Here is a 24,913-nt window from a genome sequence, read left to right on the forward strand (position 1 = left end):
CGATTCATATTTTACTGAGAGGGGCTGTCAGTGCTTTATTCGTGATAAGATTCCGACACGAGCATCGTCTACACATGTTTAAAAATATGAAAATGATAATCAGTTTGCGTAGACACGTACATAGTCGACCAATAAAGACGGCTGCTTCCAAGAAGGAAGCCAATGATCTTTCGCTTCAAAGAAATGCAGCTTGGCCTGCGGATGATAATTCATCCATGGCTTCTCGTAGGTTGCAGTGCGCAAATTGTCCACAAAGTCTCCGAATCCACCCACAGAAAGTCCCAGAGTGATGTAGAACTAAAATGATATATGCATGTATGTGCATGTATAACTAAATATATGATCAAGATTGAAATACGTTACCATTCGATCGAATGGGGCCATGGGACCGCCCCTCCTCCATCTTGTGTTCAAGTCCAGCTCCGCAAAGCCACTCAACATCTCCCCATACACCTGTCCGTCCACCGAGAAGCGCAGACGCTCGCTGCTCCAGTCTAGGCTGTAGGTGTGGAAGTCGTCGCCAAAGTGTATATTTCTTCGCTGACTGACCCAGATATCCTCGCGCTGGAGGGCATCCGTGGAGAGGACTGGCCCGGCATACAATGACCGACCATCAACAAGTTTGCCGTGCGGCATCCGAAGCTTGGAGTTTCCCCTGGCCATGGCCACCCGCAGCTGACCCGACTCGTATCCCGTCTGGCCGTACCATTCTGTCAGGGGTTCCAACAGCAGCAGGGGGACCAGCCAGTCCCCCTTTGGCACTTTGGCCCGAATGTCTATGCGTCCGTATTTAATGGCAAATGATTCCTTGGTGCTGACGCGGGGAGCCACAATCGGAGGCATGATGGCACTTGGACCGCTGCCGCTGGTGTGCAGCATACACTCCTTCTGGCGGTTTTGCGTGCCCGTGCAGCGCTCGGAGAGATCTAGCCGAGAGCTCGTTATGGACAGGTCTGGGCGGTAGCTTGACCACAGAATGGGTTCGATCACAAGATTGCCATTTTGGACTCTGGCCCTTCCGTCGTACAGCACAAACTCGGCGTCTTTGGTGTCCAGGGGTATCCGGACTTCGTGCATCCAACGGGACTCGTTCAGTTGGTCGAAGGTCTCGTGGAACAGCAGCTGCCCCTTGCAAATGGGTGACGATGGAGCTGGTGATATTGTCGTTGAAGATGGTTCGCATGCTCCGGGCTCTGCTCTCTCAGATGATGACGGGGCGTTGGTGTCCTCTGTGTTCAGACTGTTGCTCTCTGTTGGATACTCCTGCTCGGGCGAAGAGCAACCCTTGGGTAGATTCGCTCCGGTCAATGTGCAGACATAAATGGGCTGCTCTAGGTCCTGGAATATCGCCCTTTCATGCTGCACACTCGTCCAAATGTACAACACGTCGTGGGCCCTCAATGGGACAGAAAGAAAATCATACGACCAGCGATTATTCTGCGGTTCCAACAGCCGGGTGCTGTACTGGCCCTGAGTAAACGAAGTGAAATTCCGATTGCGATTCACATTGAAAGCCACCAGCCTCACGCCAGTCTCATCTTTGAAAAGAGAAAGAAACAAATGAGCACTCATACAAAATGTGATGTTGTACTGATGTGGTTTACTACCTGGAATTGACACCCGAAAGCCATTCGCCAACAGCTCCACCTTGGCCGTGGGCACCTTATAGCCTTCGCCGTGCCCAATCTTGGTCCAGAGCAGCAGCAATATGCCAATTGTTGCTAGTCCATGCATTCTCAGGCTGCTTCTCACACACTTTGTTCCTACCCAGCGTTGATCTGACTCAGCCTGAGCAAGCGGGGCGACGGTGGCGCGATGGCGGTGGCAGTGGCAGTGGCGGTGGCGGCTGCTGCCTTTCTTCCAGACCGGTTCTCGGGTATTGCGATTATTTGCCAAGACTCAGTTTGGTGTATTCAAATCTACATAGGCACATATCAGCTCCGGCTCTGAAGAGGTTCTCTGCGAACGAAACATTTTCTACAGATGTAGTGTTAGACGCCGAAATATAAGTTTTAACGGCACTCAGATTAGTGCACGAGAGCGGAGATGATCGAAATCTACATATGTAGCTGAAAGCTTTGCTCTGGCGATAACGAAAGCTTATTCGATCTGAGATAGAAAAGCAGTTTGTAAGCTTGAAATCGGAATAAGCTATTGAATCAAGATTTTCAATCAGTTGCATGTAGAATTCTAGGAATTGTACGCTAAACGGAATAATCTGAAATCTGAAAGCAATTAAAACTGCGTCATGCGCTGGAAAACTCTTCTCTGTTGCAGTCTGTGGCTTCTGTTGCTGAAAAGCAATGAAAATGTGGCTTTTAAGATACCCAGCATTGACTTTGAAATGCTACATGAACTCGGCTTTGAAGTGTCCATCCCAGGTAACGTCCAGGGACAAGGTCAAGTTGATGAACTTAATGGAGTACCGTGGAACACTATTTTTCAGATGAGCCTGGCATGCAACGGGTCTTCTACATGCTCCAAATAGATGACAACTGTCCGGCTCTGATGGACTACATTACGGAGTCCAACAACGGGAGCTGGATCAGCAGGCAAAAGACAAGTCTGCAGAACAATGATAAGCTGCAAATTTCAGTTCTGGTGCAGTACAACGACGAGATCTACGAAAAAAGCGAGACTCGGGTGATTATAAACGCTCGATTGTTGACTACCCGAGACGGCCGTTCGCGGAGCATTACCTATCCCAACGGGGAGGGTGAATGCCATGCCTATTTGGCGCCGCAGAAGCAGGCCAAGCGCTGTAAGCCCGCCCAGAGCATCGTCAGCAGCAGCCGCCAGACCTGCCAGGGCGAGCTGCTCTTTGAGGACAACTTCGGTGAGGCGCAGTTGAATCGCAGCACGTGGAAGCATGACATACGCCAGCGCATGTATCATGTGGAGGAGGAGCTGGTGGCCTTCGATGATGCCCCTCGAAACTCGTACGTGAAGGAGGGCTATCTGCATATTGTTCCCATTGTGGCGAGCGAGGTGGTCGAAGGCAGCTTCAAGCTGGGAGATCGCTGTACAGCCGTCGAAAGCCCCGAGCAGGAGTGCAACATTGCTCAGGGAAGCTTTTATAGCATCAAACCTCCAGTTTTCTCGGCCCAAATCCACACACGGGACTCGTTCAGCTTTAAATACGGGAAGATCGTGGTACGGGCAAAACTGCCGAAAGGCGATTGGCTTTTTCCATGTAAGTTCCAACACAAGATAAATTGGCAAGCGGCTTCCATATTTAAAATCTGTGTACCTCCTTAGACGTGATGCTGCAGCCCGTGTCGACCTATGCAGAAACACATTATGCCAAACAACTGCGTAAGTGTGAACGATCGTAAAGGTGCATCCAACTTCTCAGCCGCCGGTTGTTCTTAGGTGTTGCCTACGCAAGGGGAAACTCTCACCTGCAAAGCAATCAGCAGGAGGACATCTCCGGGAGTCATCTGTATGGTGGAATGGTTGTCTGGCATCACGGACGCGCTATGCAGTTCCTCAAGGATCGTTTGAGTAAGGCGCACTACGGGGATAGTTTCCACAACTACACAATGATATGGCAGCGGGATAAGATCACGTTAATGGTGGACGAAGAGATCTATGGAGAGCTCTACGATGGTTTGCCCTTCTTCAATGAGAAGTGTTTCATCATTTTCGGCGTTACTGTCGGCGGATTTCTCAATTTCGACGACAGCGTACTGGCGAAAGACGTAAAACCATATCTCAACCGGGAACCTCGGGCAGCTCTTTCCTTTTGGCAACAGCGCGACACCTGGGCTCCCACATGGGGCAAGCACAGCTCCATGATTATAGATTATGTGCGTGTCTATGCAGAGTGAAACACTCATTTTATTTTCTTTTTCACGAAACATTTAATGTGGTATTGGTAGGAAATGATTTGTAAATAAATTTGAACTCGGCGATATTTCCCCCCCATCTCTGGCGATATTTCCATTCCATCACTGGCAACAGTGCCTTCGATTATTTTCCAGCAGCTGTCATCGTTTTCGTGCATTTGCTGCCAGTTTTGCGGAGTGTGTTTTTTTCGAGGAGCAGATAAAATAACAGGAAAAAAGCAACTTTACAACGATCATTCCCATTTTCAAGCAAACGTAGTAAGCAACTAGAAGAACACAACGGCACACCATGCCTTCGGCTGCTACCACAATTACCAACAACAACAACAATAGCAAGGAGAAACGCGCCTCGGTCGGCTCCATCGGTGGTGGCGGCGTGGGCGGAATCGGTGGCAGCGGGAACGGTAGCAGCTCGAGCACTACCAATGGGCAGTGCAGCAATAGCCCCAGCTTGGCCGAAAAGTCGACGGCACCGGCAGCGGATGGCAGCCAAACCGATTTGACCAACAACAATTCGAGCAGTGGAAATGCTGCCAAAGCACTGAAGACAGCCGCATCTGCGACTGCCGTTGCTGCTACTACTGCTGCTGCTGCTGCCGAGCCGTACAATCCCCTGAAGCAAATGTTGGTCACCATTGAGCACAAAATTCGGAACATGGAGAAGCGCAAGGTCTGTATAAATCGGACTGCCTGTATTGCATAGTGTCCACCTGCCCAAAGAATGTGGAACAAAGGATTTACAATTTGTTCTTCGCATTGCCCACCATTTTTATTTTCGTTCTCTTGTGTTGCTTTGTTTCATATCGCCTTTCCCCCCTCTCGTGGCTGGCAGATTTTTCGCGACGCCATGTTTTATATCGCACAGAGTTGCCAGCCCTGGTGGCTCAATGTTCTGGCCGGGCCGGCATGTCCCATAAACATTCATAGATATTTGGAATTTTGCAGGCTTTTCAGAATATTGGAATATTAATTTAAGACGTATACAATTTTAGTTCTTGCATTGAATTTGTTCGTATTCTTTAATTCGCACATCCAACAGCTGAGAGTCTGCCGGCGGTCTGGCAACACCATAGCCGGTGGACAATCTACATTTTTGTTGGCCTATTTCCCTTTTCTTTTGTTTATATTCCAAGCCATGAGTAATGCCAACTGATTCATTGCATTTTCTCATAAACAGACGAAACTGGAATCTTATCGCGCCATACAAACAGGCGGCAAGGAACTGAGCGCTGACCAGGCATCCGCTGTGGCCAAATATGATGCGGTCCTGGCCAATCTGGAGTTTGCCCGGGAGCTGGCCAAGCAAATGCAACAGCAATCCAAAGAGGCCGAAAAGGAGCAGAAGAAACAGGCACGCAAGGTAAGTCACGAGCATGCTCAGAAAATGAAATGATTTTTTGAAAAATCTTGTTTGAATCTGTTTGAAGGACAACCAGGCCAAGGCACTGGCTGAGACAGCCAAGATTCGGGAGGTTTTGATCATTCAGAATGTACTCAACTGCTTCAATGATGAACAAGTTCGAAACGATTTCCTGGCGGGCGAGAACGGAGCGCAAAAGTTGGAGAGCAGCGAACTGGAGGTGCTGGAGAAATTGTAAGTAGAGCCATACCAAGCGATCTTGAAACTAATTCTGTTTTCAATCTTAGCTGCATTGAGACCCAAACCCGTCGCCCGGAAACTGCAGAGGACATAAGCTTCATAGCCACTGCTCAGAAGGCGGCCGAGCTCTTTTCCCTGACGATCAATTCCAAGCCCAAGGCCTACGGTGAAATCACCTTCGAAAAGGTGCGTGCGCTTTTCCAACAGATCCAGGACTGCGGCTATCTGGATAAGTACTATCAAGTGCCGGTGGAAAATGCGGTGGCCAACAGCACGGACAGCGGCACTGGAAGCGGTGAGGGTGAGGTCGGGGAGATATTGCTGAACGATGGCACCGGAGAGTTGGATACGGAGATTCCCTCCGAGCCGTCAGCCCGCAACTCTATTGAGGAGGGTCTTGATAAAGTTCATTTGGGTGGCAATCCTGAAATGGAACAGCAGCAGCTGCAACACGAACGCCCAAATCTTCTGCTTGAGCCTCAGCACCTGCGCGCTCCAGTGGAGCAGCCGCAGCCGCCGCAAAACATGGTGGGGCAGCAGCCTCCCATCTCTCAACCAACGACCACGCCAGTGCATGTTGTGTATGCTTCGCCGCTACCTCCTCAGCAACAACAGCCACCACCGCCTCACCCACACAAGCTGCTGAGCAGCCCCGTGAATCTCCAGGCCTTGCAGACGGGAGCAGCTCCTCCTCCCCCTCAGCAGCAACAGCAGCAGCCGCCTCCGCCCCATTTCGCACCCACTGTTCGTGCCGTGGAGCAGAATTACTTCAAGCAGCCGCCGCACCCCCAGGCAGCAGGATTGCAGGCTCCCACACCGCAGCAGCAACAGTTTATGCAACAACTGCGTCCTTTGGCGGAGGTTTTGGGCACAGGAACCTTCCACTTTCTGCAGGACAGCGAACTGGACAATCCTGAGGTCTTGGCTCCTCCGCCCCCATCCAATCAGGGATTGATCTTTGAGACTCGCCCACACTATATTGAAGAGCCTCCACAGGCCATACAAACCCTGACATTTACCAATCAATCGTTCCCCTCGCAGCCGCAACAACCGAAGCCCCAGCCGCAGGTCCCTCCACCGCAGCAGCAGCTCTTCTCGCCAGTTTTAATCCACGAGCAGCGACAGCAACAGCAGCAGCAGCCTATGTTAATCATGGCACGTCTACCGCCCCAGCAGCAGCCACAGCCTCAACCACAACCACAGCTGCCTCCACAGCAAGCTCCTCAAGGCATCGGCATGCAGCCAGGAGACGTGACCTCAGTTTTTCCCTATGACAGTGCTGTTGTGACCTACGAGCAACAAATCCAGCAGCAGCTGAAGGAAAAACAGCAGTTGGAAGAGCCCACTATAGTGATCAAATCGTCTGCCGGAGCTGGGGGCGATGTAGAGAGCAATGATTGGAATGCCCGTAATAACGACACTAATGCCGCCGCCACTGCTGCGCTTACGAATGTCTTAAAGGCCCAGTCCTCGTCGATAGCAGAGTCCACACCACCTGCACCACCCAACAAATGGAGCTCGGAAATGAATGCCATGAGCAGTGCCGCCTCGAACGGCAGCAGCAACAACAGCCATAAGCAGGAGTGGGCCACTCCACGCGACAATAGCAGCGGCAGCGGATATCCGGAGAACGAAGGCAACAACCATTGGAACAATTCTCAGCAAGATGGACGACGCAATTCCGGCAACTATCAGCGCCGCGGTGCTGGAGGAGATGACAGGCGCGATCGGGATCGCGATCGTGACCGCGACCAGGGTGGACGAGGCGATGAGCGTCGTAATGGTGGCGAAAGAGGAAGCTATCGCGCGCGTCAGTACGGAAACTCGACAAACGGACGCAATCCCGGTGGCAACAGTGGTGTCTACTTCCGCAACAATGAGTCTGGAAACGGAGGCAACAACTACTACCAGAATGGCGGTGGAGTGTACAACAAGGAGTCGCGCTATGACTCTTCAGGCGGAGGTGGAAGCTATCGCGGCCAGCGTGGTGGAAACCAGCAACGGAACGGGAACGGATCGTTTGGCGGTGGCAGACCCTTGGGCGATCGTGGTCGTGGTGGAGCAGGTGGCCAAGCTGCCGGTGGCGAGCGCGGTGGCTACATAAACCAACGCCAGACCCAGCCACAGCGCATGCCAATTGGATTGGAGAACAAAAACTGAGCAAACAATACGTATTACCAATAAACAACAAGGAAAACTTCATACAAATCATACAGAAACACACAGATAGCGAACACAGATCATCCACATGCAAGCAAAGGCAACGTAGACGTACAATTACTATTACGACGTTAGACTCCAAGAAACAACAAGAAAATATGAAGATAAACAAACAAAATTCGTCTAGAGAAAATCACAATTAGGGGCAGGGAAAACGGCAGCGGCAGCAGCAGCAGCATCAAGTGAAAAATCCGATTCTTGCGCATTTTTGAAAACCATGTATAATTCTTTCCCTTAATTACGATTTATTTACGTATTAATAAAAGCAAAATAGTTGTTAGAAAAATGAAGAAAAATTCAGAAAGATTAAAACTATATACAGGAAAGAAACGCTGTAAGGGTTTCGTTTCTAAAACTCCCAGACAGGACAGGACAGGACAGGAAGAACTTCTACGCAACAAAAAGATGAGCAAAGTACATAACTCAGAAAGTCTCTCCCCTCCCCTTCTCGTCGAACAACCTTAACCATTTTGTTCGGCTGCGCTGAAACTGATCTAATAACGAACAGAGACCGAGTGCGGGGTGAAAAAAAAAGTATTTATACGTCTTAGCAATTAAATAACAATTCTGAAATATACAAATTAATTACTATTACCTATATATATAAACGAAGGATAAATATATTTTTAGTTTTTGCTCTTACTGTCATGTTCTATCCCATTTCAACATTGTTTTTTTTTGTTTTTGTAGTTTTGCCAAAATCTTACACACAAACGAAACGAAAAAAATGCAAAACCACTTATGAAAATAATAGTTGTAATTAACTCTATGCGAAAAAAGAATGCACACTAACAGTGCATTATAAATGAAATGAAATGATTTATGTATTTGCAAAATAGTACATACATTAAAAAAAATTATGTATATGTAAGCGATTCGTTGATTTACATTTTCGAGGAAGCTAGGGCAAGGCTATGCACCTTGCCAGAGGGGTGGAGTGGTTAGCATCTCATAGCAGTTCTTCAAATATACAATTTGTATATAATAAACATAATAATAAAATGTATATTTCGGCTTGGCGGCTACATAGATGAGACGGCATACTTTCTGAGAACGTGAAAAAATTCTTGGTCCTTGATAAGGACTCCATCAAACCAAGGACATTTTTCCGAACACAAGAAGCCGTCGCGCGCCAGGATCGGCCTACAAATCACGGAGAAAATAAGAAAACAAAACTGACTTCTAACTTGTTGTTGTCAGTTGTTGTACAAAAACAACACACAAGTTGCGACTGCTCAAATTGGCCGAAAACGAGGAAATTTCAGACCGAGCTACCAGGCGAACAGAAATCAGCAGAAAGAAACTTCTTCCAACCCCAAAAGTATGCAACAAATATTTTAATTTGCTAAAGTAGCCTTCTGCTGATTTCTGTTCGCCTGGTGCCGAGTTTAGAAATTTCTTCGTGTTCGCCCATTTAAGTTCAGATTTTTGTTGTTGCTATATCTCTGTTATTTATAGGCCGATCGGGGCGTGGCATGTCATTTCGTGACCGGGAGAGTCCTGCCAACCGATTGGCACCAGAAAAAAGGATATCCATTCCATCACGATTTTCGCAAAAAATCATGATGGTTACATCATTCAATTTGCAAAAAATCGGCCTCCTTTTCGTAGTCGAGATTTTGATGCCGATCGACAGGATGGATCCTCGCGATCCTGGGAGAGTTAGTCCTTTATCGATCGGCCCATAAATAATCGAGATATAGCCAAAGAAAAATAGCCGAAAATGACTAACTCAAAGCTGGGATACCAGGCGATATAGCTCCGATTTTTCCAGTTCGACCTCGGCGTGCCCCGCCTATTTATGAAAGGCAGGATATCCCCGATCGTTTGGTGTCAAGGACAATAAGGAAATTGCCTTTTTAACGTTAGTTTTCAGTAAAATGTCTATAACTCTGCCTTTACCTATCGGATATGGGCGAGCCACGACTTCTCGTGATCGCGAGAGCGTTTAATCCCAGGCACCAAGGACGATGAGGATATACCTTGTTAATTTTATTCCTAATTATATTTTTAGTTAAATCGCTATAGCTATAGCCATAGCTCCGTTTCTTCTCGTCTGATCTGGGCGGTTCACGCCTTCTCGAGATCGAGGGAACATCCTCGATGGACTCAATATCAAGGATCAACGATATTTTCTCCAGTCATAAACAACAATTCAGTTATGACGCTTTTTCTGTCTCTTTTTTCCTGCTGTCCACGGCTCCAGCATCGCAAAGAAACCAAAGACCAGCCAATATTAGTGTAATTCCAATACCAGACAATGCGGTTAGTGGCTCTTGGTATACCAGCGTGCCTAAAAGAAACTTTAAACAAAGAATACTGTCATATTCGTACCAAGGCATGGAGGGGGACCTACAGATAACACATAGTTGGACGCGGCAGTCAGCACAACGCAGGTTAGGGTCTGCTCCGTCATTTGTAGCGCTTTAAGGAAACAGCGCAGGTTACAGACATTGCAGATCACCATCAGGACCAATGGTAGCAGACGCAGCAAACCAAACTCTAGATATAGACACAAAAAATAATTACTTTTGAGGCAAATCTAAAATACTTACCCAGATACGACGAGTCAGAAAAGTTTCCTCCGGCTGAATCTTGAAAATACAGCAGCTTCTGTGCGCTCAGGTGGCTCGGCAACTTGCCAAAAAAGCTACCCCCGGCAGCACAAGCGCCCGCCACTAGGCTATAGCGGTAGTTTACCAAGGATTTCATTTAATTCAAATTTGTATAAATACAAAAGAAGAAAACACTCAAGCCGTGGAATCAGCTGGTTGCCGGGGCTGCCAACCTGTGGGCAGTTATATTAGTACAACAAATAAACGGCAGAGCGCGTTGTTTGTTTGGCGCCAAGCCTTCCATTCGAATAAACGCGAAACATTTTGTGAAGGAATTTATTTTCTCTCATTTGTTTATTTTACAAAACATTCTGCTAATGCCTTGACAATTAAATCGAACAAAGTCTCATTTGCTAATTGCGCGTTGTATTTCTGTATTTGTTTTTGTTTTTGTTTATCTCTTTGTTTATCTTCTCCTGGAATTCTATATACTATATACATAAATAATACAAATGTTCTTTGTACCTCTCAACAAAACTCAATTCACATGCTTGCTGAACAAAGTTGCAATTGCAATAAAAGGGTACATTTAGAGGAGACAAAGCAAAATCCTAATGCTGCCTGGCTATAATCAATTCAATTTAAACGTGTACACATTTATTTATTGGGTTGGAAATTGCTTAAGTGGTTTTGCATCTCATTTCATTTCTTTTCGTTCGTTTCATTGCTTTGCTTTACTTGATCGTTTTAACTACAATTTTGCTATCGTATATTTAATTAAATATATTTCATACTTTTAGCATAATACTTAGCTTGTCTTGTTCTCACACACTCTCGCAATCTCAAGCAAACAAATCTAGTGAACAATCATCAATAAACAAGAGTTCCTAACCATTTTATATAAATAGTTTTGCTGTTCTTTTTTTGTTTGTTTTTGATTTTTGATTTTGATTCTCATTTTACATACAATATGTATAGACTAAGGTAAACTGCTCACATTTATTTTGTTGGATAATCTTTAAAATGTATTCTCTCTCTCTCTCTCTATGTATTTCAATGCTCATATATACAGAGAGCTGTGTGTGTATATATGTCAATTTGTATCTTATAATTTGTTGTGTTGTGTAGTGTAGTGTAGCATTCGTTATAGGAAAATGCAACGACTTTGAGCCGTTAATGGGGGAGCTCACAGAATTGAACTCTTTGTTGGATCAAGTTTTCTGGTTTATACAATTAACAATTCTCAACGAATTTTCTCACTAAATTTCTAAAAAAAAAAAAAAAGACACTTTTCTTTTGCTTGCTTACACAATCCCATGTAAAAAATGGTTTCTATATCGAATCTATCTATCTGACAAATCTTTGCAATGGCATTATTCACGATAATGCCTGCTTCTCTTGGTTAATACCCTGTTATTCAGCTGGAGCGTGGACCGTGGTGATCGAGTCGAGTGCTGATCCTACATGAGGACGCAGCACTTGCGGCTGGAACTGGTGCTATCGCTGACCACGTCGCCTGTGATGCCGCTAAACTTGTTCACCGAATTGCTCGTTGCCGGCGATGCGGCCTCAAAGTCCAGCAGGCTGCCGGGACCGCCACCACCCATGGGGCCCAGTCCCAGTGGTTGGGTGGAGATCGGTGCGGTTGCTCCTCCTGCTGACGCTGACCCTCCACCTCCTCCTCCACCTCCTCCTCCTCCTCCTGCTACTACTCCGCCTCCACCGTTGTTGTTGTTGTTGCTGGTGCTGTTGTTATTGTTGTTGTTGGCTCCTAAAACAGAACCATTAGATGTTGTTGCTGTTGCTGTTGCTACTGCCGCTACAATGGGATTCGATGCTGTGGATGTTGTCGTAGTCGTAGTGGAGTTTGATGAGAGTTCGAAATTGTTAAGGACATTCGCGGTGCGTGAGAGGGAGCGCTGCTTCTTCAAGTTCGACAAGGTCGCAGCACTGAAGCCATCCATGCTGCCAGCATGCTGCTGTTGATGTTGATGTTGCTGCAGCAGCATCGCGTGTTGTTGGAGCTGCTGCTGATGATGCGTGCTGTTCGTGTCTGTTTGTTGTGTGTGTGTTTGTTGTGTGTGGGTGGGTGTTGGTTGGTATTTGTGGGTGGGTTTGTGTTGATGGTGATGATGATGATGCAGGCAGGCAGGCAGGCAGGCAGACGACACAGAACGGGCGACAACAACAAAAACAAAAAAAAAAAGAATAAAACAGAAACAAGCAAATGTTATTTAACTTTTCTCTCGTTTTTTGTGTGCGATTTTCTGAGAGTTAATACCCTAAAACCATGTGTGCGGGGGAGTTAGTTATAGGTGGATTATGTTACATGCAATCTTAGAGCGCGAGTCGTGCAAGTCGTGCAATCGAAAAGGGTCCTAAAGTTTGCAAAAGTCGGCATCTAATTTCAGCCCTGGATATCTAACAGATCGGATCATTAATATAGCCAGAATGAAGAAAAAAACCACTTAGAGAGCCCTTTCTCACTCGCTCTATCTCTCGCTCACTCTTAATCGTGCAGTGTGCGCCCCCTGTCGGGGAGGCAGTGCAGCACGCCTGGGCTGGATGAAAGTGAAAGAGAGAGAGAGAGAGAGAGAGACGCAGAGACAGAGACAGATGTAGCGGTAAATGGAAACATATAAAATATGTACTTTAAAATTCGAATCATTAAAAATCTGTAATCCTTTAATCCGGATCTACAGAGCCAATGAAGATCTACTTGGGAGTTCCCTAAGCTTCAAGGATCCTATAGATCTAGATCTAAATCGAAATCGAATCAAATTCGTTCAACATTAAGGGAACATACAAAGGAAACAATTCGGTATTGATGGAAATAGAGGGCTCAAAATAGATGATTTCAGCGACGAGAACCCCCCCACTCACAGGGTATATCCCCAGTCAACTACCTGGACATTCTGTTGGCTTTGCTCAGCCGCTTAGTCGGGGGGCGTACTACTCGTATTTTCTCATTCATTTTCTATTTAGTAGAGTCGTTAAATACACATTAAACATTGACATTGACACGGGCGGAAGAAGCGCTTAAGCCGAGTATTTGCTGTGGCTTACAGGTGCAGTGGCGGCGGTTGATTGTGTGGATGGATGGATGGATGGATGGATGATGGGAAAGCTTGTGGAGAAGCATGCGGGGCACGGGGCCAGTGATAGAGATGACACCACTCACCCACTAGAACGGTGACCTGGACATTGATCTTGCCGTTGGCAGCCTCTTTGGACGACTGAAACTGCACGGCCTCGGCACTGGCCGCCGTACCCTTGTCGGTGAGGATGACGGCCGCCGCTGAGGTGGCGCGCTGCATCTCGCCCACGGCACCGTCCTGGGCTCCTTTCAGGCGGAGCAGCTCGTCGTTTTCGCGGCCATCGGGCGGACGACGCGACTGGAAGGAATGTGTTGCGGTTGTTGTGGATGTGGATGAAGTGATCGGAGTGGCGTTGTCCAGCGCATCGGCGGACTTGGAGTGTGGCAGTAGCTGGCCAGTGCCGTGGCCATTCTGGCTGGCCGTCGAGGGGCGCTTCTCACCGTTGTGGTGGCTGCTGCCGCCGCCGCCGCTGCTGCTGCCGTAGCCATAGCCATTGGCAAGTGGATCCAGGGAGGCAGGGGCCCCCTCTGTGGCGGTCGCCTCCTGGGCCTGCAGCCGTAGGCGAGTCTCCTCGACGGCATCCTTTTTGGTTGTCAGCGTTTTGTCCCGCAAACTGGTCCGGCGCACCGATTGCGCCCTGTTGAAGAATGGCAGAGATATACATAGATTAGTCGCTGGAGTGGTGTAAGGATGTGGATTCATGCCTGGTATTGTTGCTCTGGGAGCGGCGAACGCGCCTTCGTTGCGCCTCGGCCAGTCGTTTGCTCTCCTGCTCCGTTTTCAGCTGCTCAATGCGCTCCCTGATCTCGGGATCCTCACAGATATCTACCGAAAGAACAATAGAAGTGAGAAGCATGTAAAAATGCAGATGGGAGGATGGATACCTGAGGGCGTCTCATCGTCTTTGTTGCGGACATTCAAATCGGCACCGCATTGGGCGAGCATCTCAAGGACCTCAAGCTAGAACAGAGAGAATCACGAATGGTCTATTATTATCCTGTTCGGCCGAGTCGCGCCCTTCTGCTGCCTTACATGACCCCAGCAGGCGGCCGCATGCACTGGCGTCCACAGATCCTTGTCCATGGCATCCACATTGACGTGCTGCTCCAGCAGGAACTCCACCACACGCACATAGCCATTGGCGGCGGCTATGTGCAGCTGCAAGAGTAAGCGCGTTAGTCAAAGAACGTTGGGGGCTGGAGCTGGGTTTCAGGCACTCACTGGGGTGGCACACTGATAGTCCGGCTCCTCGAGATCCCCGCCAGTGCGGGCCAGCTCCATGAGATCCCGCAGCATGATGCGTTCCGTGGAGGAGCGCGTCTCGTCGATCAGCTCCTGGGTGACGCCGCGCTGGGCCATCTCGCCCTCGATAAAGTCCAGCGAGTTCTCGTCGTCGCACAGGTCGTAGGGCATGTTGCCGTCCGTGTTGACGGCCAGCAGGTTAGCACCGTGCCGGATGAGGATGCGCACCAGCTCGAGATGGCCGCAGGTGGCAGCCGCATGCAGCGGCGTCCATTTATCACTGTCCTGGGCATCCACATCCGCCCCGTACTCGAGCAGCAGCTGCAGCATCTGCACGTTGTTGTCGATGCACGCCTGGTGCATGGCCGTCAGTCCGTCCTCGTTGGCCGCATCCGGCGTGATGCCGTGCTGCAGCAGGGCCGCCACCTCTGGCATATCGTTGCGCGAGGCCGCCTCCAGCAGCACCACGCTGTTCTCGAAGGATATGTGCCGCCTGCCGCTCACCGTCCCCGAGCCGTTGGCATGCCGAAAATGATGCGTTGTGTCCCCATTGCCGTTCATCAGACTGTGCCCGTGGCTGGCGCCGCTCGCTGCCACGGCAGCGCTTCCTGTATTGCCCTTGGCTCGCTGCAGCTTGGCCCACTCCTTGTCCTTCTGCCGCGACAGCTTCAGCTGCTGGGCCCGCCGTCTAATTGGAAGAGAGCAAAGGATTAGCAGAGATATCAAACAGATACATATGTGTACGCAGTACGTGGTGTGGCACTCACAGTCTGGCCAGCTGCAGGCGCTCGTGGGTGGGCAGACTCTCCACCGTCTGCATCTCGGCCACCAGATCGGCGTGCTCCATCTTGAGCTGCTTCGCGTAGCTGGCATCCTCCTGGCTCTTGCGCTGGATCAGAATACCCTTAATCATTTTGTCAGAGTCAGACGACACGGCCACCGTGCTCTCCCTGCGGTTATATGATATGTGTGTTCTTCTCAGTTTCTCACTTTCTCGGTTATAATCAAACAAATTTAAACCATTTGTTGGGAGCAATTTATGTGACTGTTGCTGCTGCTGTTGCTCTGTCGTGTTTGTCTATGGAAATTGTAATTTGCATCTTTGAATTTGATTGCAAGTGCGACTGCGACTGCGGCTGCGGCTGCGGGTGCGGGTGCGGAGGTCTATTGTGGTTGTGCCTCTCTGCTGCAGCTCCTATCACCTGCTACTCCTTGACAACACCCGAGGCTGCACTCATGGCAACGAGACCACGTTTATCCTTCGTCCTGCCGCCTCCCCTATCCGCTGTCCACCCTGTCCGCTCGCTCCCTCTCGCTCTGTTTACTTATGATTTGGTTGGTCCTTCGTGCTTCCGTGCTTCCGGGCTCCTGTTGATGTTTGTCCAAGCTCTCTCATTCGCTTTAACTGCAGATTTCTGTTGTGCTTCCCTGCCAAAGAAAAACAGACGAAAATTCAAATAAAATATATATATAATATTCCATAAAATTGCATAGTAAATGCAGCAGCAGCAGCAGCAGCTGTAAAAGCGCAAGTCTTAAATCTAGTTCGTGGATAAAAACATTAACTAAGATAAATGATCCCATTCCCTGGTTTATGGCTTACGGGTACGGTCGTACGGTTGTACGGTTGCACGGTTGCACGGGTGTACGGGTGTGCGGGTGTGGGTGCAGAGCGGTCAAGGCAATTGCGTTAATGGATCCCCATATCATCGCTGAAGCCAACCACTCGATTCAGTCCCTCTTTTCGTCGTCGCCTTATCCTCCATATATATTAATACCCTGCATTCGAAGAGTATTCAAGGGGTATATTGAACAGAGGGCTGCGCTTGCCGCCCCATAAAGTACATCGGACAAGGGATCAGTACCCGAGCCACGTGTGCCTCTACACAACACCATTTTGAAGAGAATATCAGACGGACAACGGCAGGACATGCAGATAATCGAGGGATTAGCGGACTTTAAGGAAGTTCCAGGTTGGATTCGCTTTAAAAGGAAGAAAAGCTCGTTAAAATTCTGTTTGCGATGATCGATCATTTTCGATATGAACACAAAGAGTATCCCCAACAATGTTACATACGTAAGGAGCTCCCTCCTCCCCCCTCCCACGGTGAATGCGCACTTTCTCAACATTTGTCCGTCGTTTTGGGTGCGTTGAAGTGTAAGAATAATGCTGATGACGCATTGTGTCCCTAGCATTCCCTAACCCTTCACCCTCCCCTTCTTCTTCTTTACTCTCCTCCTTGCCAGGGCTGAGACCTGCCAGCCAGGGCTCTGCCTGAAATTGCATGCCAAGAGACCATCAGACCATCCGACAGACCATCCGACCATCCGACCATCAACCATCAGCCATCACCCATCATCGAGTTAAGTTTATTTAACTCGAAGCACAGCCCAAGAAGCCACAAGTCCAATCTCATGTGCAGCCAACTTGATCCTGCCAATGCGGAAGGGGAAGGAGGAAGGGGAAAGGCTTACAAAGAGAATTCTAGAGTGAAGGAAAGTGAACAAGAAATGCCTTTCCTTTCCGCCCGAACTTGCACTAAGTCGCTAATTTACTATTCCCTCTATATATGCCCCCGCTCCACTCCCGCTCCACTCCCGCTCCACCTCCACTCCCCTCCTCGAGGGGGGCGAAAACATTTAGGAGCAAGGAGAGAAATGCGAAAAGTCCTGGGGATTACCTTGAATGATTTATTATACGAGTAAAGTTCATGCCAAAGGGAGGGTCCCAGAGGGGGGAGAGCGGGGGCGCAGGGGCGCGGGGGGAGGATGCGATTAAGGTGCAACAAATGTTTATTTTATTTCATTTTCATTTATTTCCACATACATATCCATGCCGGATTCACTGCGTCCTTCCTCCGAGTATACCTTCCCAGGTCGCAGTGGGGACTACGAAATGTAGTCAACCCCCCCTTCCCCTGCAACCCACGAACCAACTCCACTCTACGGCTAGAAAATTGAGAACATCTATCGGCCCCTATCCCCATCGCAAGATTATTCTCAGCGGTTTCCTTCTCTCTTTTCTTCGGCGCTTGGGTCTCCGGTCTAGACGTTTGCCTATAGGGGGAGTGGTAGTGCTTCCTGAGAGACTTTCGCCCAGAGAGAGGACGAAAAGCCAGCAGCGATCATAGTCTTTCATGTAGAATTCACCCCCTATCGAACATCAATCTGAGATCTCTACCAAATAGAATCCAGAAATGGAATTCTGGAATACAAATATTTGTAAATGATAGCCGGAAAAGCGTGAAACCAGAGCCACAGCCCATACCCAATAAATCTGGAAATCAATGCAGTTAATAGTCCTTGTTTCCCAGGCTTGCAGTGGGAAAGGCCCTCACGACAAGGGAAAGCGGGAAAGCCGAGGGTACCCCGTATGGTGTTGCTATCTCGCTCCCCTCCGCCAGATGTTGCACACTGCACGAGGAAGAGTGTGTTTGTGAGAGAGAGACAGAGAGAGAGAGTGAGTAAGCGCGTGGCTGGGGGTTGGGCAGCCACTGCATGGAATCATTTGGCTATATTAATGATCCAATGAGTCAACAACCTAGTGGATATGGCTAGAGCTGTGCCACAGGAGTCTCTTATAGTCCCTGAGACCTAGGCGCTCGACTTGGCTTTTCATACTGATCGAGATGATATACATACAGGTACGCTAGGGGGTTACCTCCACCACTATTCGTATATACCCCTACATTCCCCTTTGCGTATGGGGCGTACCGCTCTCGAACCTAATAAAATTCTACTGGAAATGCATGCCGAATCACGTTTCCGTAGTTAAGAGCTGCAACAACAACCAAATGCAACATTCACAAAATCCTGTAGTGTGTATTTACTCAAAGTTTTGTTTGCTTAAATTTGTTCATTTGCCTGATTTCTTCGAGGCGAAATAACTCACAAATAATTCCCAAATACATATGTACATACATGGCCATGTGTGTGCAACAAATCACACGCCTGAGTGTGGCTTTTACAGGGATTTGCGACTGAATCAATCAATTATTTACCTGCTGCTGCTGCCTCCTGCCAATAGATCCCGAAATACTCGTGGGAGTTGGACGACTATGAATAGAAATTTGCTCAGCATCAGCCTCATTTCCCCCGAAAGACAAAGAGCAAAAAACATGATTATTCTCGAATCAAACAATCAATCATTCGGCTGTTCCTGGCCCTCCCAACGGAGGAGGAGAAGTGTGTTATTTTACGTCTCTTTTGTCTCTCGTTGGCTTGGCTTTCATCTGCTGCACGATAGTCTGGCAATCAATTCTCGATTCTCTGGGAAATTGCATTTACCAATTACTCTCATCTTTCGGCCCTGAAATATGGTATTGCAGGCCGTCATACAACATATAGTCATTAAACGAACAATTTAAATCGAGTATCGATTGTGGCCTGGCTAACAGAACACTTTCTGCCATCCGGTTACTGCATAACGGATTCAGGACGCATGCACTGCATGTCCTGGTTTCCTTGACGATGCTCCTGCAGCAGCAGCAGTCAAGTGGATCGAAATGGCAGCGCAGCCATTAAGGAAATGTTCATTTATGAGTTTTGCCAGAGATGGAAATACAAAGGATTTCCTTCCTTCCTTCCTGCATGTGCTACGTCCTGTTTGTGTGACCCAAAAATTGTCGATAATAACAGCTTCAGAAATGGCAAATCAAGAAGGCAACAGCAGTCTTTCGACCATGCGGACACCCTCAATCGGGGCTGGCAAAAACTATGGCTGGTAATGTGCTTGCAGAAAGTGGAAGAAGCACGAGAACGCTCTTAGATGGTGGATAGAGCTGGAGACAAATTGTGGCTCGAGCTGGCAAATATTGCCTGATCCAAAGGTCGTTAGTCTTTCAGGAGGCTCTCGAAAGCCGTACATACTCGTGCATAAATGCATTCATAGATGACGCATGCAACTCCAAGGGTACACGGGATTTCAGGGGGCAAGTAAAAGCAGAGAGTGAGAGAGCACGGGCACGGGCACGAGTAGGAGTAGGAGAACGAGTACGAGCACAAGCAGTAGCGAGAGAGTAAGTACGAGTAGGAGAAGGAGCGAGAGAGTCGGCGCAACGAGCTACAGATTGCATTCGTCACTGCAGCCGATCGAGCGGGTGGTGCTCTGTCGTAACGATCGCCAGCCAATGGGTAGGATAATGTGCCCTATCCATATACCAGATACCAGATTGGAATGAGCTTTGGGGCCATGGAAGGGTCACGTACCTCTACATGAAAATATACCCTTGTACACCGAATGCCCTTCATAGCAGCCACAATGCCTCGACTTCCTCGACTTCCTTTCACGCTGACACTCGTGCCCGTACACCAGGGCGTATGCGTGTTATCTCCTGGGGTCAGTCAAGCCCCCTCCCCCCCCTCCTAACCTTCCGATTCTGTGCGTGCGTGCCCCAGGCTTTGGGCTATTCATTTTGCACGCCTCGCGTTAAGCTCGATATTTATGCAACTATTTAATAAATACAAAAAAGAAAAACGACGAGAGGCAGGGGCTGGGGCAGAGGCAGGGGCGGGGGCAGGGGTAGGGGCAGAGAGAAAACAACGCAAACAGCTAATAATTTACAGCCCCAAAGACGGCGGGCGGCATTAACTGATAGCAGATAAGATAGCGAAAGCTCAGCAGAAAAGCGCCAGCGCCAGCGTCAGCGCCACAAAACGAAAGTCAAAGCCCACTACACGACATTCTGGCGCTCACCGACCGAACATCAAGGCAAGTGACGACGACCTCAAGAGAGCTCAAGTGTGCCGGAGGGAGCCCCATTGTATTACAGGGTACGAAAGAGCCTAGGGAATGGCTGGCTGGGTGGAGAGGCCGCAAATGAATGGCCCTCGACGGGCGCCATGTGCAACACGAGTCCGACGGCCAGCCACAACAGCAGCAGCAGCAGCCACGATACCTTCGAGGCATCTACTATGTTGCATGCAGGGGTCAGGGGTTGGGGGTCGGGGGTCTGTCAGGGGATCCTCCAACGGCCATCACTTCTAATGAGCACCAAAGCACCAGGCAACAGCCCTAGAGAGACCCAGCCAGACCCACGAGAACCATATGGCTTTGCTTCGCCTGATTGCCACACAGTGCCACCTGGCTACGGGGGAAGCAACCAGCCAGGCCATTGGGATGCCCTCTGGAGAGCTGGCTGAGGCCTTGGCCCTTTCTCCATTCGTAATAGAGCATATTGACACGAAATCACGATTACAATCAGCCGGACACGCATACGATGTTTATTTAATTGAAATTTAAACATTTTCTGTCACAGGTCCGTGCTGTTGAGAGTTTAAATGTTAATTAATAAACACGATAATAATATTTGATCAAGTAACGCATTCTGCGGATTTTATGCACTCAATTCAAGGGCGAAAAAAAAGGGAATTCCCTTTGAATTGGCGCATCAATATTTATATCCAATTAAAAACTACATTTCCCGCTGCCGCCCCACCCGTTTCGCAGCTCATTAGACGCCCCGCTCGACCCCGCTCGACCCCGCCCGACCCTCATAGTTTATGGCCATCGAAGCGTCCCGCAATTCTAGTGTTCTACTTAATTAGCACCCACTGTTGGCGGCGACGGCGGCGGCATCCTCACGAAGAGGGTGTTGGAACGTCCTCCACTTGTGGCATGACGCGGGGCGTGCGAGTGTCGGTGCCGCCGCTCTCATGTGTGCTCGAGGGCAGCGAATTATGTGCTTGCCACCGGAGTGCAAGTGCATTAGCACCCGTTTCGTTTCCCCTTCATGGTGATGACTGCGGGGATGCGGATGCGGATGTGGATGCGAATGCGGATAAGATTTTGAGGCAGGGCCAAGAGGCAAAGAGGCAAAGAGGGGGGCATTGCAGGATGTTTGCCTTAACCGTTGCCCAAGTGGTTGCACGGCGAGGCCATGGCATCTCTAGGCCTCACAGCTCCAGCCCCAGCCCCCCCGCCTCCGCCTCTGCCTCCGCCACTGCCCTGGCCCTATGTTTCGGCCAAAAACTGTGCCACAAACACACATCTCTACAGCTGCGGCCGTAATAATAAGCAAGAGTCCCTGCATCAAGGTAATGCTTGCATATGGGGTGTAGAAGAAAGCGTTGCGCGACCACAGGATATCCACAGGACCTACTGCAGCCCTTTAGAGACCAAGGAGCGGCCAACCCATGGACTACTGCACTATTCTTGAATAGAACTTTGTACTCTTTAGTTTCTCAATGGGGATAAACCCATTAGCACCGCTATTATCTTGACCGCAGCTGTATAAGCACAAGTCGAGGGCACTAAAAATTATAGTTACTGCCTCTGCCTCTGCCTCTGCCTCTGCCTGGGCCCCGGCCTGGGCCTTTCCTCCTCCTCCTTCTGCTCCTTTGGGGCGTGTTGTTGCCACTGTTGCTGCTGCTACTGCTTTTCCTTCTGCTGCTGCTGCTGCTGCTGCTGTTGTATGTTGGCCCCAAAAATGAAAATCAAATAAAGCGATTGCACGTGAAAGCCAAGTCTCGAGTCGGAGCTGAAGCTGACGCTGAGGCTGAAGCTGAAGCTGACGCTGAGGCATACATATATACAGTATGCCCCCAACGGAGGAGGGGGTGGGCCAAATGCGAATTGGGTTTCCAACTTTGTTGTTGTTTCCGCTTTGTTGACTCTGGGGCCTGGCCGGTCCGACGCCCCGTCCGAAGTTCTGTGTCCTGTGAGGAGTAATAGAAGGCCCATGCAAATTAAATTTCAGTGCTGATTTGTCTGCATTGCCTGCCTGCCTGCCTGCCTGCCTGCCTGACTGCGTCGCACCGGAGCTCCCCACAAAACGGGGTCACAGGTGTACGAGTATTTTGTGCCAGTTAAAGTTCGTTTTTTGTTGCTGTTGCTGTTTCGGGGCTCCTCCCTTTCCCTGCCTTTCCCGACAGGGTCTCCAAGGAAACGAAGCCAAATGGACAGGGCCCATGTCCTGGGACTGTCCTGGGACTGTCCTGGCAAAGCGACTAACGATAAGCGACAGCGCAATGCTTACGAGCCAAAAAAAAAACCCACAAACAAACGACACACAAAATAATGAGAGGACTCCACATGAGGTTTCAAATGAGTTTTGGCAACCGACAGTTTTTGGCAGCATAAAGAGGATCTGAGGGTTATTTGAGCAATTTTATGGGCACTAAAATTCGTTTGAAACAACACTCAAGCTCAAGTTTTGGCTTTCGTATGGAAAAGGGATGCAAATTCTTTTGGTCTACAAGAATTTACAAAAAGAATAACACCAAAAATGATTAAGCTCTCTTTTGATCAACAAGTGATCAAATATGCATAAGTCGTAAATAATCGACATAATAATCGAGCTAGCAAATAATAATCCACTGTATGGGTATTATATGTTTCAAATTTGAATTTAATTTCAACGTTTACCAACACTGTTTGCCAAGAATGCATTTCGAACGTTATTCAACACTAATTATGTATTCTTTTCTACAGCTTGGTGTTCAATCGTGGACCAACACTGTAAATATTCGACATAAATGTGTTATTTGCACGTTTACCAACACAGTTTAATTGAAATTACCTTAAAAGAACTCATTTCCAGTATTCCAGTTGAACAGAAACTTCAAAGAGCACATTTTAAGACGTTTACGAGCATTAAACCTATCGGATAAGTGCTCTGAGTGTTGAGAAGCCCCTTCGTTCCGCATTACCCGTAAACTTCATGAAAACTAAAACGATAACCCAGTAAAACCAGAGCTCTCTCTCCCCCTCTCTCTCTCTCTTTATTGAAATAAATGCAGCAATGCAAATTGGTAAACACAATTTTCATTTACTATAACCTCCCCCCGAGAGAGGGGGGGGGGAGAGTTTTTTAATCGTATTCCGAAAACTGAAAGCCCTTTCAGCCTCCAGCCCCCAGCCGTCAGCCCCCAGCCCCCAAGGAAACTCGTTCGAGAGTGCTTTTCCAACTGTAACTTCCTGCTGGGCGCAAAAAGATAATTTGCAACCGAATATGCATAAGCATAAGTGAGTAAACATTACCATCAGGAGGCTGCTGCTGGACAAAGTTGTGCTCCACAGCTGGGCCATCCATCCAGAGCGACGCGCCCGCAGGGAGGACCCCCCACTCCCACACACACACACACACACACGCACACACACAAAGTGTCCACAACTGATTATCATGGAGTGGTGTATATTCCATTTTCCACTGCCAGTGATGTGTTCATTCCGGTCTCCCCACTCCCCCTGCTCCTCCTGATTCGTTGACCAACTGGCGTGAGCAATTTAACAGAAGCTTTGGCCATCTCTCAAAATTTAGCACGTCGTCGTCGTCGTCGTTGTGTCGTGTGCTCCCCCCGTCCCACCCTCCCGCCCACTCTACTCAATCAAGTTCACACAGATGACACATGTAGAGAGGAGTCCACATGCCGCACCCCCCCCCCTCCACCGTCCGCCGACTGCCAGAGGAACACGCCTCCTGTCAGCATGACGTGGCATGTCCTTGCACTGATCCCACTGCTGCTTTCGTTTCCTCTCCTCCAATTTCATTCATTTCATGTCATTTTTTGTTTTTGTTTAAGCTTCGTCTGCCATCATTTTTGTAATTTTTCTTCAAGAGCTTAGCGATGTGCTGGATGTGGCACTGCGGGCAAACTGAGCAGCCCATAGGCCATCTGGAGAAGAAACCTCTAAGGGAGCAATTTGTTCTGTGAAACTAGAAGAAAACATCACGAAGAGTATTTCAAATTTATTTCACATTAAAATCTTGTACATTTGATCGGATCTCTTGAGGCCTTTGAGGCCTCTTAGCCTCTCTTCTAAACCTTCTACCAAAGAGTATATATTTCGGGCATTCAATAGTGACTCCCACTCTACTCCTCCCATTGGTTCGTTCCACCCATCCCTGTGTATTCCTGTGGCATGTCCTTTTTCTCTCAGTGTAGTGCTGCTCTTTTCAACCCCTTGGAAACCCCTTGTGCTTCTTCTACCGCTTTCCATTAAATGCGTCATTTTGTTGTTGTTTATTTCTTTGTCGTTGCTGCTGCTGTTGTTGTTGTTGTCTTATATTTACCGCAATGACGGGCTCTCAATGACCTTAAGGCGCCACCTACAGTTCAATTGTTTGGGTATTGGTTTAATTATTTGTCATTCGCACCCACCGCATCCGTTAATTGCGCATTATACCCATCTCTCTTACTCCCAGTCTCCTGTCTCCTATCTCCTCTCTCCCTCTAACTCTCACGCTCTGTGTGTGTGTCTCCATCTCCCTCCCTCTCTCCGTTTCTCCGTCTCTGTCTCGCTTTGTGGCTGGGCGGCGCCTCATTTATTTATATTTACGCCAGCGGCTTTTTTTTCATTTCGCTGACCCACTGCTGGATGTCCCTTTCCCATGCCCACACCCCCCACTT

The 24,913-nt window shown here is 48.7% G+C and overlaps 5 protein-coding genes across 12 annotated transcripts in view; 2 read left to right on the forward strand and 3 right to left on the reverse strand.

Annotated features, from left to right (window-relative positions):
- Window positions 1-3: 3 nt before the first annotated feature.
- On the reverse strand, window positions 4-1,925 carry LOC117185781 (gram-negative bacteria-binding protein 1). Its single transcript, XM_033387252.1, has 3 exons — window positions 1,608-1,925; window positions 364-1,538; window positions 4-297 (listed from the first exon to the last, which is right to left on the reverse strand). The coding sequence occupies exons 1-3, from the start codon at window positions 1,732-1,734 to the stop codon at window positions 100-102; spliced, it is 1,500 nt and encodes a 499-aa protein (XP_033243143.1). The 5' UTR covers window positions 1,735-1,925; the 3' UTR covers window positions 4-99.
- Window positions 1,926-2,107: 182 nt separating this feature from the next.
- LOC108151637 (gram-negative bacteria-binding protein 2) lies at window positions 2,108-3,927 on the forward strand. The gene is made up of 4 exons (XM_017280343.2): window positions 2,108-2,381; window positions 2,447-3,193; window positions 3,259-3,315; window positions 3,373-3,927. Exons 1-4 carry the CDS (start codon window positions 2,249-2,251, stop codon window positions 3,828-3,830), a joined length of 1,395 nt encoding a protein of 464 aa, XP_017135832.1. The 5' UTR covers window positions 2,108-2,248; the 3' UTR covers window positions 3,831-3,927.
- A 70-nt stretch (window positions 3,928-3,997) lies between these two features.
- On the forward strand, window positions 3,998-8,539 carry LOC108151633 (caprin homolog). Its single transcript, XM_017280338.2, has 4 exons — window positions 3,998-4,518; window positions 5,026-5,208; window positions 5,276-5,442; window positions 5,496-8,539. Exons 1-4 carry the CDS (start codon window positions 4,138-4,140, stop codon window positions 7,606-7,608), a joined length of 2,844 nt encoding a protein of 947 aa, XP_017135827.1. The 5' UTR covers window positions 3,998-4,137; the 3' UTR covers window positions 7,609-8,539.
- A 1,095-nt stretch (window positions 8,540-9,634) lies between these two features.
- Window positions 9,635-10,461, reverse strand: LOC108165512. 2 transcript variants are annotated; one of them, XM_033387254.1, is made up of 3 exons: window positions 10,224-10,461; window positions 10,025-10,092; window positions 9,635-9,971 (listed from the first exon to the last, which is right to left on the reverse strand). In XM_033387254.1, exons 1-3 carry the CDS (start codon window positions 10,378-10,380, stop codon window positions 9,828-9,830), a joined length of 369 nt encoding a protein of 122 aa, XP_033243145.1. In that variant the 5' UTR covers window positions 10,381-10,461; the 3' UTR covers window positions 9,635-9,827. The 2 variants fall into 2 exon arrangements, with proteins under 2 accessions (XP_033243145.1, XP_017157057.1); XM_017301568.2 differs by having other exon boundaries at window positions 10,025-10,170; window positions 10,224-10,458.
- An 84-nt stretch (window positions 10,462-10,545) lies between these two features.
- Window positions 10,546-24,913, reverse strand: part of LOC108152598 (protein phosphatase 1 regulatory subunit 16A) — a 46,060-nt gene continuing 31,692 nt past the window's right edge. For 6 of the 7 annotated variants that reach the window (XM_033387247.1, XM_033387248.1, XM_033387245.1 and 3 more), the window contains 7 exons: window positions 15,331-15,991; window positions 14,543-15,251; window positions 14,354-14,479; window positions 14,206-14,281; window positions 14,026-14,146; window positions 13,405-13,958; window positions 10,546-12,276 (listed from right to left, as the gene is read on the reverse strand). In XM_033387247.1, the coding sequence (XP_033243138.1) occupies window positions 11,684-12,276; window positions 13,405-13,958; window positions 14,026-14,146; window positions 14,206-14,281; window positions 14,354-14,479; window positions 14,543-15,251; window positions 15,331-15,476 (2,325 nt within the window). In that variant the 5' untranslated portion in view covers window positions 15,477-15,991 and the 3' untranslated portion in view covers window positions 10,546-11,683. The remainder of the gene's footprint in view (window positions 12,277-13,404; window positions 13,959-14,025; window positions 14,147-14,205; window positions 14,282-14,353; window positions 14,480-14,542; window positions 15,252-15,330; window positions 15,992-24,913) is intronic. The other variant, XM_033387251.1, reaches the window with a different exon arrangement.

Source organism: Drosophila miranda, chromosome XR (genome assembly GCF_003369915.1).
Source record: "Drosophila miranda strain MSH22 chromosome XR, D.miranda_PacBio2.1, whole genome shotgun sequence".
Lineage (NCBI taxonomy): Eukaryota > Metazoa > Arthropoda > Insecta > Diptera > Drosophilidae > Drosophila > Drosophila miranda.